The sequence below is a fragment of the Polypterus senegalus genome, chromosome 14, assembly GCF_016835505.1.
Source record: "Polypterus senegalus isolate Bchr_013 chromosome 14, ASM1683550v1, whole genome shotgun sequence".
Classification (NCBI taxonomy): domain Eukaryota; kingdom Metazoa; phylum Chordata; class Cladistia; order Polypteriformes; family Polypteridae; genus Polypterus; species Polypterus senegalus.
Window position 1 is genome coordinate 55,378,666 of NC_053167.1, and position 18,513 is coordinate 55,397,178.

General features: G+C 36.9%; 1 protein-coding gene across 1 annotated transcript in view; it reads left to right on the top strand.

Annotated features, from left to right (window-relative positions):
* The first annotated feature begins 2,414 nt into the window (after positions 1-2,414).
* The window catches only part of arhgap46b (Rho GTPase activating protein 46b), a 181,110-nt gene continuing 165,011 nt past the window's right edge, over positions 2,415-18,513 (top strand). The window contains exon 1 of the mRNA XM_039776576.1: positions 2,415-2,575. Within this exon, the coding sequence (XP_039632510.1) occupies positions 2,562-2,575 (14 nt within the window). The 5' untranslated portion in view covers positions 2,415-2,561. The remainder of the gene's footprint in view (positions 2,576-18,513) is intronic.

Sequence of the window (18,513 nt, forward strand, 5' to 3'; positions counted from 1 at the left end):
TCAAGAAACAGCAATATAGCAACAGCAATATTTATTCTTAATGCTTTACTGGGACTGTGATGTCAAGTTAGAAGTTTTCTTTGATTTTAAATGTTCTTCCTTTTAGTCATGCTGTTGTGATAGATAACTTTAATATGTCCCTGGGGGAAACTAGGCTTTTTACAGAAGATCATTAAATACATCCATGCATAAATAGATTGATCTATCTATCTATCTATCTATCTATCTACCTATCCCTATGCTGGAAAATCAGTCCTCTCACAAATACCTGGCCTCTTCCATACTGCAGCTGCTTTTTCTCCATAATTTTCCTTGTTCTTTGCTGCATTCTCTTTGCCTTGTTGATGCCACCACCAGGCTTCTCATTAGGCATGGTATTCTCATGTTTCATAATTGCTTTCTGTCATATTGCACACAGGATTTGATTTAAACTTTTATCACTTATCCTGCTCTCCCATGAAGCCTAGGTTCATTAAGTTCCTGGACAATGGGTCAACTTGATTGTTATTAAAAACTATTGAAGGTTGTTGTTCCAGTAAACCCATTCACATTGAAGCTATCAGCTTTAAAGTAAAACTTTGATATCATAAAACAAGAGCTGTACACATAAACTTATGACACTTCAAAACATTTTATAATTGTTTAAATAAGTAATTTCACTGAAAATATTTTTTCCTCCTCCATGCTCAGATGATTTTGTGCGCGTTCACAACTTTTATGCAATTTTAGAAGCTAACCTTAAATTTCATTGGCTGAGGGAGAATGACAACAAAGATGCAGCACAAATGAAAACTGACAATATGAGATCCACCTTGCAGGTATCCCAGACATGAAACACAATAGCTCCTTTAGTGTCATAGTGGGCTACTTGATGCCTCTTTGATTACTGCTGTTCTTGCCCAAATGCTCAGTTTTGGATTTTATTTTCTACACAGCTTAACAGATTGCAGCATATTTGCCCATTTCTTTATAAGGGACTTGACTGGACTTTGAGAGATCTCAGTTCTGTTTAAATTTCTTAATGCACTGGTGAGTGTATTTCACTAACTTTACCCTTAATTAAATTGCATTCATTGGGTAGATTTTGTTAATTTACCAATGGTGGGTTTTCCTGGGAGAAGCTTAAACTCAGGTCACACTTTAATTGTTGATTCAGTTCAGCCGGTTATGTAACTGTTACAAAGGTAATTGGCTGGGTCTTTTTCAGTGAGTCATGCAAAGGTAGTAATACTTCTGCAATAAGTAATTTTCTGTTATTATTTATAATTTAAAAGAATTTGTAAGTTTTCGTTTCACTCTGACATCATAGTTTTTGTGTTGATTTATGAAATAAAAAGATTTCATATTGCAACATGACAAACTAGGAAACATAACATTCTTAATTAACCCTGGTTAAATCCAATGAAGCGTTACAGTGGGTCAAAGCCTATCCTGGTGCAGTTGGTGCATGACAGAAACCAAATCTGGCTAGGGTGCCAGTCCATCACAAGGCCCCTGATTCCTCAAAACTAACCCTCACTTATTTGGAGCGAGTTTAAAATTGGAAACTGAATTAACATAGACAACTTTAGTGTGTAAATTGTGAAAAAGTCCAAAGGAAAAGTATAATTTTTATAGTCACTATTGGTGCTAAGACAGCTGTCCCTGGACTCTTAGTACCGCTGCCATTCATAAACTGGGCTTGAATGAGCTACCTTGTCCATGACCTAGCAGCTCACTGAAAGTGATCATTGCTTTAGCATTAATAAATCTGTTAGTGTTATTAAGCATGACGAGACAGACACCTCAACACTTACAAGGTACATTATAGCTTCTGGGTCTGTATGATCTAATGTGTAGATGGTGAGCCACAAAACACAAAGTTGCAAGTTCAGTCCCTAATGCTAAATTGCTGAGTGAGCATATAGAGGTCCCTTAAACTTTTTGCGAGTGCCTCAGCTGTTAAATTGTACGATCTGAACTTTATATGCCTTTCCATTAAAAAAAAAAAGTATCAGGTAACTAATTGCAAATAATGTATTTTACATAGCACCTTCATAACAATGGTATAATTCAAATTGGAGACGGTAGATTACATCAAAGGAAAAATGTTAGCAATGAACCCCCAATTGGATTTGGTTCGTTCCTTGCTGCTGGGATTGATCCATTATAAAAGTGGTTCAGGAAAAAAATAAGCAGAGTAAAATAACCACAAAAAAAACACTCGTGTTCTTTTGTTGTTACTAAGGCTTCCGACTCACCAGAAAACAGTTTATCCTTTCCAGTAGATGGATCCACTGAGTCGCTGTGTGTATCAGCGGGAGGGGGTGGAAGGTGGAGATTCAGGAAAGTGTGGACGTGTGGGTCTCTAATCGCCAGTGAGGGACAGCGCAGAACAAGATCGGATTACACATCCTGTCAGTGGCCGTGTCAGTGGCCGAGAGAGAGAGAGAGAGAGAGACGCGCACGGAGAGACTGTTTGACTCAGCGGGGTGGAGAAGTACACTTCTACTAAGAGCGCATCCACAAAGCAAACTAATCAAAGGAAACTAAAGTGTCTCGGATACGGCAATGTGAGCGAAATGGCCGAGACGAGGTAATTCTATGGTCTTTTTACCTTTTAATGCTAAATTCTGGCCCAGCTGGGTTATGTTTTCTTCGGTTATCTTATTTCGTTGCCGGGCTGCGAGGTGGAGACACATGGAAGTTCAGCTTTTGCCGAACGAGTAACTTGTGTTACAATACAGTACTTTTTGCGCCCACTCTTCATTCAAAACAACTTGCTTTTCATTTGATTTTCTAAAAGTACTTCCAACAGTGATCGCTGCTTACGTGATTTATTTGAATGGAGCTTATTTTACATTAATATATCTCTTACAGTCTGTCCCCGTATCTCAGGATTCTGTATCCCTGATTGTGGAGCGTTCTCCTTTTTTAGTGGAGAGGGTGAATTTGTACCTGGCTGAGACTAGTTCTGTTCAGTAGTAAACCTGTTGCTCGAGGCATTTCGTTTCGCGTGTTTCTCTCAATTTAGGGACACACACGCTCCGTTTGCCTGTACTTCAGAACGCTGATTCTTCCTTATTATGTTCCCACGATGTTTCCACAATGACCACTGGAAAGGAACCGCTTGTCCCTTGATCGCACCCAGTTAACTTTCCAAGGTCCTAGACCGCCAAATGGAGTAATTCCACCTCAGCAACCTACCTGATTTTAATTCACTTAAATTTTTGTTAGCTCGTTCATATATTACACATCTTACACTAAGAAGTGTAGACTGTCAGTTCTTCACTCATTACCCATTGCCACTGTTTTGACTTTGGATCAAATTCACATTAACGGCAAAATGCATTCTTTTTCTTGCACTTTCAAGTAAAGTAAATCTGTTCGTATCGAGGTCATTACCTGATTCGTAATGTAAAGAAACGTTGAGTCAGTCGGTGAAGTCGTGGTTATATATTAATACCTTATTTGGTGCTTTACATTGACGAGCTACTGCTGCGCGCCGGCTTATCTGAGGTGTACTAAAAGTAAAGTCAGTGGTGCTAATTAACGGTCATATTGTTCAGTTTATTAACAAAATGTACAACCTTCCATTCTTGCCAACTTTATATTGAGTAGACAGTTCAAGATACAGCAAATGTGGACTTTCTTTTTCGTTATCTAAAAGGAAATCACTTGTCGGAATATGTCTTGATTGCCTGCTGCCATTAATGGACTTAAATATTTATTCAGCTGCAGGTTTCTTGGATCTCTTTTATGTGCTTGAGTGTGATAAGAACCTTCACTGTGCAGTTTTACTTATAGGTAACTTTATATGTGTCTAAAATATTATGGGTGTTTGGACAAGCAGTTTAGAAAATGCATGAATATGTGTTTGTATATGTACAGTATATATATGCTTTGTCCATGTGTATATGCATTCACTGTATGCACTCTCTTCTATCTATCTATCTATATATATATATATATATATATATATATATATATATATATAATAGTGATATGTAAATAATAATATATGGCCTATTTAGAACCTCAGAATTTTTATATTTTTTTTATATAATTTGGGTTTTTTGGTGTATTGCTATGCATATCTATAGATAGAAGAGGTGGCACACTAGTGCAGTAGTAGTTCTGCTGCCTTGCAGTAAGAAGACCAGGGTTCACATCTTGGGTCCTCCCCGAATTAAGTTTGCATGTTCTCCCTGTGTTTGTGTGCTTTTTCTTCAGGTGTAGGTTAGGTGCATTGGCATTGCTAAATTGGCCTAGTGCATGTTTGATCGTGTTTTCACCCTGTGATTGACTGGTGCCCTGTTCATAAATTGATCCAACCATGCACCCTATGCTTGCTGGAATAGACTCCAGCCCCCTTCATCCCCACTCAGGATTAAGCAGGCGATGTGATAAGATGGAATGTAAAGAAGAAAGAATATATGTTTAATACATTATATATTTAAATAGGTATTTATTTGTACACTATGTGTGCACTCAGTGTTACGTAAGTAATATACTGCAAATTTAGCACCTCAGTTTTGTATATGTATATAAGTACAGTATATATGAATACGTCTTTGTGTACAAGACACACATTTGAGAGTGCACTATACACTCTTCATAAATAATGGTTTTATGAATGTAATACAGCTAATATGTGGGAACTAATAATTATTTTATCCATTATCTGATGAATTTGATTTTCACATTCGGTGTGATGGAGGCTCTTATCTATGCCTGTGTGTGTGTTTATACAAATATATCTCTATCAGTTATAAAGAACTGAAGTTCTTCATGATTTTTAAACTTCTAGTTTCATATACTTATATGTTGACTATTAATAAATGTATTGGTATAATTTTTGTCCGGTCACATTAACACATAATGAACGACATCTTTCTTTCATGAAGAAGGTGCCCATTTGTCTCCATTAATTGTTTAATGTGCTAATGTTTGTGTCCTTGCATTTTCGAGTTCTTCAGTATTATGCAGCACCTTTCTAGTTTAGCTGATTTTTGCTATTTTTGGATTACTTCTAGCTTGTCATAACTGTATAATACTGTACGTGGTCAAATCCCATTTATTTAGCTAGTTGCGTGCATCACAGGTAATGTTTCAAGCTAGATTTTCTCTAAGAAATGCTTTATATAGGCATCAGCCGTTTGTGCTTAAATTGCTATGGTTGTAATAGATTTTTTTTTTTTTTTTTTTTTTTTTTTACATATGCTTGACTTTTTTTCTGCAGTTTGTATGATTAAGTGCCCAATAAATACATATTACTTAGCTGCTTCTCCTTGATAAAGGAGAACCTGTCTGCTGTACTAAGGCATAGCTTGTTGCTTGCCATATGTTAATCATTTCTTTTTTTGCTTTATGAAAAATAACCCTCACGTTTCTCGCCTGTTCTAGTTATGACGTCTAGTTGATAATGATGCAAGATGTTACTTTAAAGAGCAAGACTGTTATTGAGTAGTACCAAGTTGCTTTGTCTGTAAAGTTTCCTGTTATTTTAGTATAATGGTGGTGCTCCCCCTGAAATCTCCATCTTTGATTTCAGACACATTGCTACATATAGAACTGCTGAATGCACTGCTTTGTAACTGTCAAGATGCTTGTGCATCTTAAATTTCAGGATGGTTTCACATGGTTACGTTTAGCATGTTGTGTTAGTTTGAATAAGTATGTTGTCTAAGGTAAACAAAAGTATTTAATCCTTTCAAGAGGTAATCTGTGACAGTCATACCTAGTATCCTAATGAAGCAGGTTCATTATTTTTTTATGGCTTATTTGTGCCAATTTCTATGCATTTGGTTTAATTATTGATCAAATTTAAGGGGAATTTTGGTGTCCTGTAGCCAAACACTGCAATACCAATAACTTTATGCCTGCCTGCTTTTAATGCAAAGATTTGAGAGGATTCATCATGAAGAGTGTTGAGAGTGTTTACAGATGTACAAATAATAGTGAAATGGTGCTTTGTTTTATATTAATTATTTCCAAAGTTTTTCATCATCCTGTGGCGTTATTTGTATAGCTTCTACACTAGATTTATTGGAAAGGTCAAAAATGTATCTTTAACTACGACATCTCCACTCTTTTCAAACACATATTCATGTATGTTCATCTGCATGCATTGATGGCTTTCTCAATACTAGAAATATTAAATATGTGATGACTTTAAGGAGAATGATAACTCATATAGGAAACAGTGCGTGATTTCTGTTTTTATGCCTAGCAGATTTCATTTTTATTGAACACTACTCTGAAAATAATCACTTTTAAAAGTTGTCATACACAGTTAAAGCTGCATTAGGGTGGCTGGTGTGTGTGTCGATTTCTGGTATTGGCGTCTGATATGCAGCCATTTGGAAGGACTGGTGTACATGATCTATAGTGGCTGGCAGTGGTCTCTTGCTTTTTCCGTTAGAGGTCCTAGAGGAGCCAGAGCATTAAGTGCAACACAGGAGTGAACATTGAACAGGACACCATTGGGAATGAGGGCACACGTCACCTTGCTTAGCCAGTTCAACAAACACTTGTCTTAGCATTCAGAACAAAAGTGGGAGAACATAGAAAAAAACTGCAAGTTCCACACAGACAATAACCTCAGCTCTGTCGATTTGATCTGAAAAACACAGGGATGCAAATGGAAACTTGGAACATGATAAATTTTACACAAATATCAGAAAGTGTGTATTCACATAGAAAACTAAAGACCGTTGCAAAATAGGCCAAGTTAGGGTCTATCAAACATAGGATAAATTAGGTGAATAGGATCGACAAGCTTTACTGGGCTGTTCATATCAAACTGTTTTAATCTAATCCAATCTGCAATTCACTTTTAAGTTTTTGCTCAGCCAAATATAGTCCCGGGGCACATAACAACTTTTGGTTCTGTGTGCTACTACATTAAGGCCTGTTGTTTCCAGTCATGCTACCCAATTCCTTTTAGGGCCAAGCAGTTCACTTGTATATGTACCCATGGCAAATTATATACATTAGTTATTCTGTAATAAACATGTAAAGCATTTTGAGAAGGTGTACAGTATAGGAAGGCACTATATAAAATAATAACAAGTAAACATACCTTCATTCACCAAAGTGCTATCTGCTTCTTTGATCTTTCTCCATGTCCACATCACATTGCAAATTGTCAAGCTTCCTTTTCTTGTTCGCCTGGGTGTAATGAACCGTTACCGTGTTATCTTTCTAATGTCGCACTAAATGAATGATTTCTCCGCAGGATTGCGCAAAGGAGGCAGAAATTTGTTTATTAAGCTACGATTAGATTTTATTTTGTCAGCAACTGCATTTGTAATGTACCGTAGAGAGCTGTTGCATGTATGCTGGTGGGGAATGCAGTTGACATTCACTGTATGTCACTTTTAATGTTTTTAACATTACATTATTAAAAAATGTGTTCAGGCTATTTGGTTATGTATGGTAAATCTGTTGATTTACAGTTTAAAGTTCTTGACAGCACTAGAAAGATGCATTATCTGTAGAAAGATAGATTAATTTTTCTTTGTCAACAAAGCAAACTAAATACTTTACATTATTTATAAAGTTTTTTGATAATACGTTTTTTGGAAAAAATCAAACTGACTGAGGGGAAATTTAAGCACCAGGGCAGTTTGACCAGTAAATTAGGGTATCCAATCTGCAACTAAGGAACACAATGTATTTTGTATGCTGATATAAGTCCTGAAAATAGAAGTAATGAAGGTATTGGCATTGGCTTATTTTTCTTATTTTGTATTGGATCAGCTTTTTCAGTAGCGTCAAGCTTACATGTTGGTTTCAGGGTTGTAACCATTCACCCCGTCTGGCTTTCAAATATGCTCATCTTTGGCACTCACTAATGTCATTGTGTATAATAGGACACATGTGAGAGGTGGGTGTTATCTGAGTATTTAAAGTTGACATTTTCTAAATCCTACCTTTTAGCTTTTCCTAAACAGCATTTTTTGGCTTCAGTATGATGCTTGGTCATTGCTTACCTTTGCTAAAATCGTTTGTTTTTTTCATGAATGGTCTGACCATTGGAAATTTCAGTTGTACTGTTTCAATCAAACTTGAGCAACTCCTCAAATTCTGTGTATAGAGAGGAGTAACATCCAGCACCATCTATAAAAATATAATCAAAAGCCATTTGGATGTCTGTGTGTTTGTTCGCTAATCATGTAAAAACAGCTAAACCAATTTTCATGAAATTTTGCATGTGCCTTGCTTAAAATATAGGCTGTATGTCATAGTGGTGAGAAATGTTATAATTAGACGGCGAGTCAAAAACCACTGTCGACACAGGGACTACAATTCCCATAAGGCAGCAGGAGTGCGCTGTTGCTGATAGAGGGCATCACTGTCAGCATGAATAAACTGTTCTGCTGGCCAAAGCCCAGTCTTAAAGATCACAAGTATATACATTTACTTCTTAACTAACCTGGTGAACAATTTATGTTGAGTTTCTTGATGATAGCTTTTCTCTAAGATTATGTCTTTTTGACTAATTGTGGGTTGTGCTTAGCCATGTTGAACTTTCAAAAGAAAGTTTAACCCCCTTGTGTTTTGGTACTTCAGCTAGTAATATGTAAATCCAGGTCATAATTTTTCCATGGATAGTTCAGCCTGATGATGTTTATTGGAAGTACATTTTAAAGACAGGTTTTAAAAAGAAGCCAGCTGGATATAATTGCGGATTTCATCTAAACATGCAGATTCAGTTTTTTTCTGTGTACTTTCTTTTATTCTAGTATTCAATCCACCTCTTCTATTACATTCTGAAGCTGAAGTTGTTTAAACCATAACACCTTCTCTACTTGCGTGTTTATAATCCTTTGCCTTTAATTACTTGTCCTCTTTATATATCTCATTGTAGTGACTTTTATTTATTTATTTTAGTGATTTTTAATCCTTTGTTCACTATATATACAATTTCTTGTATTAGGATTTAGTCATTTTTCACACACCCCAACTTACTCACTTGAGACACACAAAGAGATTTAGGGTCAGAGTGCAGGGTCTGCTTTTTGTACGCGCCCCTGGAGAAATTTTAGATTAAGGGCCCAACAAAGTAGCATTCGTTCTGCAACTTCCAGGATTTCAGTTGGCAACCATTGACTTGCCAGCCCAGATCCTTCAGGCACAGAGCCACCACTCCACCCTAGCAAGTCCACGTGTCACATTCTGTTTTTACGTAAAACACAAAAAGACACTCTTTTTTTCCTTTAGTGCTCTCCCACACCATAACGTATTGTCTATGGGGGGGAGGAGCGAAAGCTTTCGATTCATCAAAAATTTCGATCTTCAGTTGTCAATAGATCTCAATGTTTTAGGGTCTCCTGATACCGAAAACGTCTATCTTGATGATGGGTGTGTGTCACAGTTTCTTGAGAATTATCTAGAGCTAAATCGGCTGGACGGAAAAATATCAAACTTGAAACTTAAGCCTGTTGTGAGATGACGATGTGCTGATTATTTTTTGAGCCAAATCGTGCAAGAGAAAGATGAACTCTAGAGGAACCCTCAAGTACTGTAATTCTGCAATTCATCATGAATTATTCTCACTAATTGCTATCGTATTGACTTATTTCTTGTTAAGAAAGATCAGCATCAGAGTGGTAGATAATTACTGAAATGTTATATAATAGTTTGGGTAATTTGGTTCCTAGGGCACAAAGCCTACTGATGCTCACGTCCATATATATATATGTATCCTTTGAAAATGGTTGTGTAGCTTTACAGACTTTTCTAATTTAAAGTTTAAAGATCCCATAGGATGACCCCTCCTGGCAAGGTGCTACTCTGAATGCATGTTGCAGTCTTATTTTTTTTTTTTTTTCTTCAGTGTGAGATTTTCCAAATTATAATTATTTGCCAATGAATTACACCTAATCCTTATTATGGTCTCACATCATACATATATTTTTAGAGACATTCTTTTTGGTAATTACAGTGTAATACAATCACCTTCAACAGATATATTAAGCTACTGTGGAAACCTTTTAATTTTAAAGGTCGTCACATTTTTCTCCTACATTTAATATTTTGTCTTCAAATGGAGTTTATGTTGGTTATGGTTTTATTGTTATGTTATGGCAGTGCGCAATATCAAGAGCATGAGCGTCAGTCTTTTATATTTATAGTATGGTTGATCATTTGTGCTGTTTACTGTAACAAATGCTATTGTTTTGAGTAACTGCATGATTGCACCATTACATTTATGAATTTAGCTGACTCTTATTCAGTGTGGGAAATCACAATGGTACAATTGTTCATGTATTACTACGGCCTGAGCACTGACGGGTTAAGCCATTTGCACAGGGTCATGCACTGAGTCAGTGAGCAGGTCGAACTGCCATCCCAGTGGTTTCCAGCCCCAAGTTGCCTCAGTAATCAAGATACTGTAAAACAAGAGCTCATGCTTAATCTTTTCAATTTACGTATAGAGTGTTTTGAATTATGAGCAGATGTGTTTACCAAGCAAATGATTAAGGATTATTGTTAATAAATTGGAGTTCACATTTAGTTTTTCACCGCATGTACAGCTCTGTTCACAGCAAACATTGTCCCCTTATTCAGAGTCACACAGTAAGCTCAGTGAACTTTTTGGTGCCACTCTTTAGCCCCAGTCAGTGAGTTGTATACCTTTATGGTTTGGTCTTTATTTCTCATATTCTACAAATATTTTCATTGTAAGATGCGTTTTTTAATTATTATTTATAAGCTAAAATTTATGAGCTAGGTAGGACTCTTTAAAATCAAGACAAAAACACTGAGAATTGTTTCTTTCATTTCCTCTATGGCTCAATATTCACAGCAGTCATGTTTTAGAAAGTAGACACTTCTCAGATTCAGCCAGCTTCCTTGTCTTAATGCTTTTGTCTAAAAAAAAAAAAACTATAAATAACAACTTGTTTGCTGTGAGCAGCTGCTGTAAGCAAATGGCAAATCACAACAGGCTGCAAGGTGACAGACTGGGAGAGTCAAGACATGAAGTTTTCTACGCTGCTCATCAGCCTGTGGTTTTGGACTTGCTAGGCTGAATGATCACCAAATGGGGGCACCTTTTTCTTTGTATACCTACTGGCAGATGTGTACAGCTCACCCCCACCCTTTCAGATTCTCCTTTTTAACTTTCCCCAGTTTTATTACACCATTTTTGTGCTAATAAAATGCATTTGTTCCATTTGCTAAGCTCTGTTTTATAGACTGGAAAGCTACTGGCAGGAGTGAAAACAAAATGTTAGGAAGAGTATTGAAAAGTAAGCAATCTTGTTAATCACAGCTTTGGCTAAGCCTCATTCCTCATGTAAATGCCTACTGGATGAGCGTGTTTATCAGCTTATTTTAATGAGATGGTTTCTTTTCATGAGGATACTCTTTTGTTTCTCTAGCCTGTTAGTAATCTGGCATATGCTTTAGGTTAGAATCCTCTGGGAAGCACATAAGTCTCCCTGTCAGTGTCTTAAGGCTTCATGTGTGGTAATAAGTTTATTACTCTGTTTTTTGGTCACCAGTGGGATGGTTAATAGTATCGTTACAAATAAAGAAATGCCTCATTTGTAGTAATTGCATTGTATTTTCTTCCTTAGATTGAGTGATTAGAAAGGGCATTAAAAGATGGTTACCCATGTTACATCTTAATGCATTATTATTGTAGATCAACACAAGAGACTGGGTTTGATTCTGCTGTAGAGTTTGTACAAGCTCCCTGTGTTCATGTTTTCTTCCTATTTAGGCACTCAAGGTTCAAGTGACTCTCAGCTGGCCCATTCTGGGTGAGTGTGTGTGCCCTACAAATGACTGGCACCTCTTCCAGGTTGTTTTTGGGACAGGCTTCCCATAACCTTAATACTGGGCTAAGAGTGGTTTGGTCAGTCAAAGTAATAATGCATGGTTTTATGCATACAGGAAGTACAGTCAGCCGAAAGTAGTTTGGCATTTTCTCTCCTCTTCATTTTTACACGGGCGCCAAGGACTGGTGACATGTTGCACCCTGATTAGCACATGCAAATAAGAATTTCACTGTTTTGTGTACATATGAGCCTATATGAACTTATAGCCTATAATGGAATCTTCTTACAGTTACTCCAGTTTGACTCTTGATCCCAAAGATATGCATGTTCGGTTAAATGTGGGCATATACATTTTTTCAGAGATGGGCCAAGTCATATCTCGCTCACTTTTGTTTACTCACTTGAGACTGCATTCCTTCAGTGAGGATCGTGATATTCTTCACATCTTCTACAACTTTGTGATAGCCAGTGTGATTTTTCTATCCTGTGGTGTGCTGGGCTAGTAACAAGCTAATTAAATCGGCAAGTTCAGTTATGGGACCCCTTGGAGGTAGAAGCAAAGGAGACAATTAAAACAAAACAGTGCCATTATGAACAATGCTGCACATCCTCACTCTGACACACTTTTAGACAATTGCTTATTCAGCAGAAGTGTGTTAAGAAACACTACCAGGACTTCTTTATACCAACAGCAATACGCCTGCACTATATCTCACTGGGACTGGGCCTGCCCAGTCAGAAGTTTTTCTCTTTTGCTGTTTTTTTTTTCTTTCTTTTTTAGTCATTCTGGTGTGCATTCAGAATATAATGTGGGTGTATATATTTATTGATCTATCTTTTTATGTATTTATTTTTTTAAGAGTTTCTGTAAAAAGCCATATTTACCTCTGGGGATGAATGAAGTCTGTCTGTCAGTCCGGCCAACCTACCTACATCAATGTATTCACACACACAGACACACACCTGGTGCTAATAATAAGTGGAATTAATTTAATTAATTTACTGGTTCTAAGTAAATAAAAAAAAAAAAAAACTCTAAAATATTAAAATGATTATCTAATTAAAAATGGTTTTGCTCACTTAAGGTTATTTACTAGTTGTGCATATCTTTCATTACAAATTTGTAAGAAATGTTGCATAAGAAAAGAACACAACTTAAAAGAAAATATTTACATGTCAGACTTTAGACATGAAGTCCTACTGAAAAAAAGTCTTAACTATTCAAAAGACTCTGCACATGAGGGAGGCTTATTGATCTTTGAGCATTAGCTCAAAAAATGACTTAATGAGAATTTTGCGAGTGACTAACTACCAGACACAGGCATTTTTCTGTTTTTCCAATTACAGTTATGACCTTTTAATTTTTTAGTTTGAGTGATGAATCTGATCAACAAGTTACTAGTATTCTTTTTAATTTTTAATGAATATATTAATAAATTAAAGGGTGCAGTGGGTGATGTTGCCATCCACTCAATGTGTTGATACTTTATACTAGAATATTATGCCAGAAGCTTTAGTTTTTTGCCTCTGAATTCCGCTTCTCTACCCCCAAAAAAAAAAAATTGTTCTGTTTTGATATGTTTATCTCATTTTAACCGCCTTATAATTGCTTAAGGATTCAGTTGTAATACAAGGCGATTCAAAAAGAAGTGAGCCGTTTCTATATTGTATTATTCATAATTAAGTCTCATGTGAGTACATAGCTTAATGGATGTCTCGTTTGTTTTCATTTAAACATACAAATGCTCAGTGTGTGCTCCTCATGTCATATGGCACACATCAGTCCTGTGTTTTCATTCATCCCAGACCCAATCACATAGATAACATTATTTGAAATCATAAAAAAATAAATAAAAGATAACTCTGTGATTTGCTGCATACTACTCATGCAGGTGATACTTCGCTAGTAAGTAAAATATTTTTCAAAGTGTTCAGACCTTGTTGATTTTTGTATAGTATCCACGGTTGTTAAGTGTGCACATTTAGAGGCCTTGATTTCATATTGTATTGTTTGATTGCAGACAGCTTATCTGAACTAACTTTACCCTTGCTTTTGTAAGGTGTACAGGGGCAGGGGGGCCTCTGGTGGAACATGGTTTATTTATCACTGATCTGTTCCACCCATTTGTATTTAAGTTGGACTGATCAGCATTAATGTGGTGTTTGCACACTGCAGAATCTTGGCCCATTGAACGTCTGAGTGGGTGTTTGCTTTCTTGAGTAAACACTTTGAATAATTAATGTTGTTTATCAGTAGGAAGTGTAATCCGTGCTAGAGATTTTAAAGAAGTTCATAGTGGATGCTGTATGTTGGAGTCTGGCCTTGATGAGGTGTCAGGGGTGGACAACTCTTTACTGTTGCTCATTTCTTGATTAATTGCTGTATTGTTCTCAGTTGCTAAGCTATTTTTCACTTTTGAAACAAAGGGCTCTTCAGAGCTTCTGTCCTGTTCTTAGCTAGATTAAAAAAAGCGTCATTTAACAGGCCTGGCCAAAAAGTATGACTGTGGCTAACTTCCTGTAGTGATTTTTCCAAAAGATAGGAGTCATTTTATCTTTGGTATTCTCCTGACTCCTAATGAAATAGTAAAAATATGAACATTTAGCCACCCACGTACCCAAAGTGAGATATTCTATTTGGAGGCTTATTCATTGGCTAGATCATTTCATTTGCTGGTTTTTCCCCCAGAAAGAATTTTCTCTTAGTTGATTTGCTTTTGGTGTACCACATATAAAATATATATTTTTTTTCTTACTGTTATCACATATGCTCTCTAATTATGTGTTAAAAATTCAGCATTTTAGAGAGAGAGGGGCTAGGAGCATGCACTTATACATTGTGTTGCTGCATCCACCACACAATGAACCACCTCAGGATCTCAGATTAGGACCCTAGTGCTGCCGTGCGATGGGTGACATCTCAGCACCACACTAGATAGATAGATACATACTTTATTAATCCCAAGGGGAAATTCACATACTCCAGCAGCAGCATACTGATAAAGAACAATATTAAATTAAAGAGTGATAAAAATGAAGGTATAACAGACAGACTATAACTTTGTATAATGTTAACGTTTACCCCCCAGGTGGAATTGAAGAGTCACATAGTGTAGGGGAGGAACGATCTCCTCAGTCTGTCAGTGGAGCAGGACAGTGATAACAGTCTGTCGCTGAACCTGCTCCTCTGTCTGGAGATGATCCTGTTAGATGGAATGGAATACTGGGAGATTTTTTACAGTAGCTGGAGTGCAAATCCTGCTACCAACCCCCGGGTTTTCTCTTGTAAGTTGGAGGACCTGATGCAGGTTAACTTCATACCCAGGACCGAGTAATTGTAGGTTAAGGGCCTTGCTCAAGGGCCCAACAGAGTGGAATCACCTCTGGCACTTATGGGATCTGAACCAGCAACCTTCTGATTGCTAGCAAAGATCTCTACCCTCAGAGCCACCACTCTGCCTTATATTTTTTATATACTGTAGCATTTTAGCTCTCTAGTAAAACTGTGTGATTTGAACGCACCTACTCTGACTAGGAGGAGATCAACCAAAGTTAGAGCTAAATCCATCACAATGAGGTTGGAGATGCAAGAGTTTAGAGGTAGACACACTTCTACATACTATTTAAAGCTTGTTTATAGTTTATCGAGTGGCATTAAAGGAACAGTCCACCTAACAATGATGTTTTGTTCAAACAGTTATTGTGTTCATAAGAATTACTAAGCCTTTTGGGGTTCCTCTCTATTTTTGGCCCTCTAGACATGAAAACCCATTGTTTGTTCATCATTTTTGTGGCAATTAACCAATAGGTTCCTTCAGCAAAAATGATCAAAAGTGCCACACGAAATAAACCCCATAGGTTCACCTCCTAATGGAATATGATAGGTCAAAGTTACTCCTTTTCCCAAAACTTTGAAAAAAGAATCAGTAATATAGGTATGTGGAGTGTCATTTTGTGCTTTTTCAAGGTTGCGGATCACGGATATGATAATAATTTTGATATTTGTTTCTACCAGAAGGTTAAAAATGACAGATGTCAAACATAAGCATGTGGGATATCACTTTAGACTATTTGAAGGTCAGTAATTCCAAATATGAAATTGTTATTTTGGATATTTTACTAGGTATCTAGACCTCTATGGACCTCTATCAAAGGGGGACAAATGACCAAATGACACATTTCTATTACAATAAAGAAACTTAATATTTGATGTACCTACCTCATGAAGTAAATCATTACAATTCTTATGAACACACCGAATTAGGAGAGTTTATGGTAATTCAAACTTTTTTTAAATTTGCTTTGATGTTTGAGAAAGCTTGGGACTTTGTAAATTACATGCTACTTACCATTTGTATATCAAAAATCTTAAAGGAATTAAGATCACAGAATCAAAAATATCCAGTGACAACACTGAACTGGTTGTCTTTTGTAGTGAAGAAGCAGGTTAATAATACACAAAATTGATGTGTGTCGGCATCTGGCAGAGCATTAAAGAATTATTTTATGAAGGTCACGCTGCATTCATCAAACCTTTACTAAGAAGATGACTGGTTGATTTATTAGAAAGAAGAGCATCTATGTGAAATATAGTTACTGTCAATACTGAAGTGATACAAATTCATATTTAGACTACATTTTTAATTAATCCTACTACTTGTTTTTTATATTAAAAAAAAATATAAGCAAAGGTGTAAATACCCTTCATATTCTTTTGTTTACTTCCCTTGATATCTGATGAAAATCATCAAGTAGGAATTAGTCAGTTTAGATACTGTGCCAGAAAATGGTACATTTAAATGTTTTAATTATTTATAAAAGTGGACTTTTACTTTTCTGTCTGTTTTACAATTTATTGAAGAGTCTGTGCTGTTCCCTCTGTTAGGTCCTCCTGTGACAAGCACTGTAGTTAAGCCCAGGAAATTGTGAACACCTTCTCAATTTTCTGCTTCAGCGCAGCTCAATCCTTTCGTCACCCAAGCTCTGGTCTAAAAGATGTATGGTGATGTGCTGGACGTGAAAGGCCCAGTCCCATTGACACGCTATCTGTTTGTCTGTCTTTGCACTTTCATCCCATTCTTCTCTGAGGAGATCCCGCTAGGTTACTTTACATCGATTTAAAAGGATCAGTTAACCTTAAGAGGCCTTTTGTGGATACTGCTGAAGAATTAGAAAAGTGCTGTCTGGAATTTTAGTGTACAAGTAGAGCCTGAAGTCTCATGGGGAGTGGGGGATCAAGGGGGTCAGTAGTTTAGCAAGGCTTTCAATGTGTAGTACCGGTACTGTGTCCCCTACTCTACCTCTCTTTTTAAACCCCTTCAAAATTCCTAAAGTGCATATCACAACATGTTTTATGTTGTAAACATTTGACTGCATGCGGTTGATAAGCATCATGAGTAGGAGGCTGCTGATTGTGCACACTTTTCAGCTGGCACCTTTTCTCTATGCACTGTGCCATTGCTGTCACTTTAACAAGTTGACAGATCAGCAACTGTGAGGCGCCACTGACTTTAAACAAATGTGTGTACTGTAAACTGTTTTGTGGAAAAGATTATGGTGATCTAACCAGATTCAAAGGTTTTGTCCTCTGAGTCTTTTGTAGTCTTCAGATAAAACAAAAGTTTCCCAGTAGCAGCTGGTTGGAATTTGTCATCTCACGAGCCTTTTATCTGTTGGCCATTTGATGTGACAAATAATTGTCCCCTCTGTCAGGGATTCCTTCAGCTCCTGTCTACATTTCTTCCCATTCCAGTTGGACAACTCTAACAAAGCTTTTTTTTTTTTTTTTTTAAAACTTCCTTTTGACCTTTTCTTTCTCTGCCAGTCAGTTCAATAATCTTAAGATTTTCCCGTCGGTGTATTTATTAAGAAAGCTGAATAGACTTGATGTCGGAATGTTTTAAGAAAGGATTGATTTTCCACAACACTGTTTGTCACCATTGGTACAGTTCATGACGGATCACCCGGGTGTGTTTTTCATGTGCCTTTCAGTTCAAGGAGTTAAGACCCCCCTGTCCGTGTTACTATAAAGGGGTAGGTTAGGCAGCTTGTTTCTTTATTTATTGGTTAATCACTGATTGGGCTACTTTCCTTTTAGTCATGATTCCTTCTTAGTTACCTATTGTAGAGGGGCTTAAATCATTCATGAACTGTTTTTAGCCTGTGAAAATATGACATTTTCTCTCTCACAGGAATGTAATGCAATCCGCCTGACCTGGTTTGCATTTTGAGAAAGTTACATTACATTTGAGGCTTTTTAGATTCCAAAAGCCTCTCTTTACTTTATCTTTTTGGCAACTTAAAATGAAACGTCTGAGGTACTTTACAGAAGTGAGCAGACAAAACTGTGCTGCAAGTCATCTTACTGTAGTTTGGTCAATCAATGGGGCCCACTGTGGACAGTGAGATTTCGGCAAGTCAACCCTAACATTCCTAACTACATCATCCTATGAAAATAACACATAGAAGGAAGTTGTCCTTGGTCTCTTTGGAAAACAAAACCTGTAGGACGAGTTATAAATGCAATTTTGTTTTCTAAACTGAATCTGAAGTTTGCGTAAGGAGATTATGTAGCCTGGGGAAAAACACTCTTACCATGAAAAATCTATTGTTGAGGCGGCTGACCTGAGCTATGGCATTAAAGTGGTCGGTGCCTGTCGTGGCGGCAATTCCTGAACCCGTTGGTGGACACTGGCGGTGAGGGATGCCGTCAAGCTGAAGGAGTCCTACAGGACCTTTT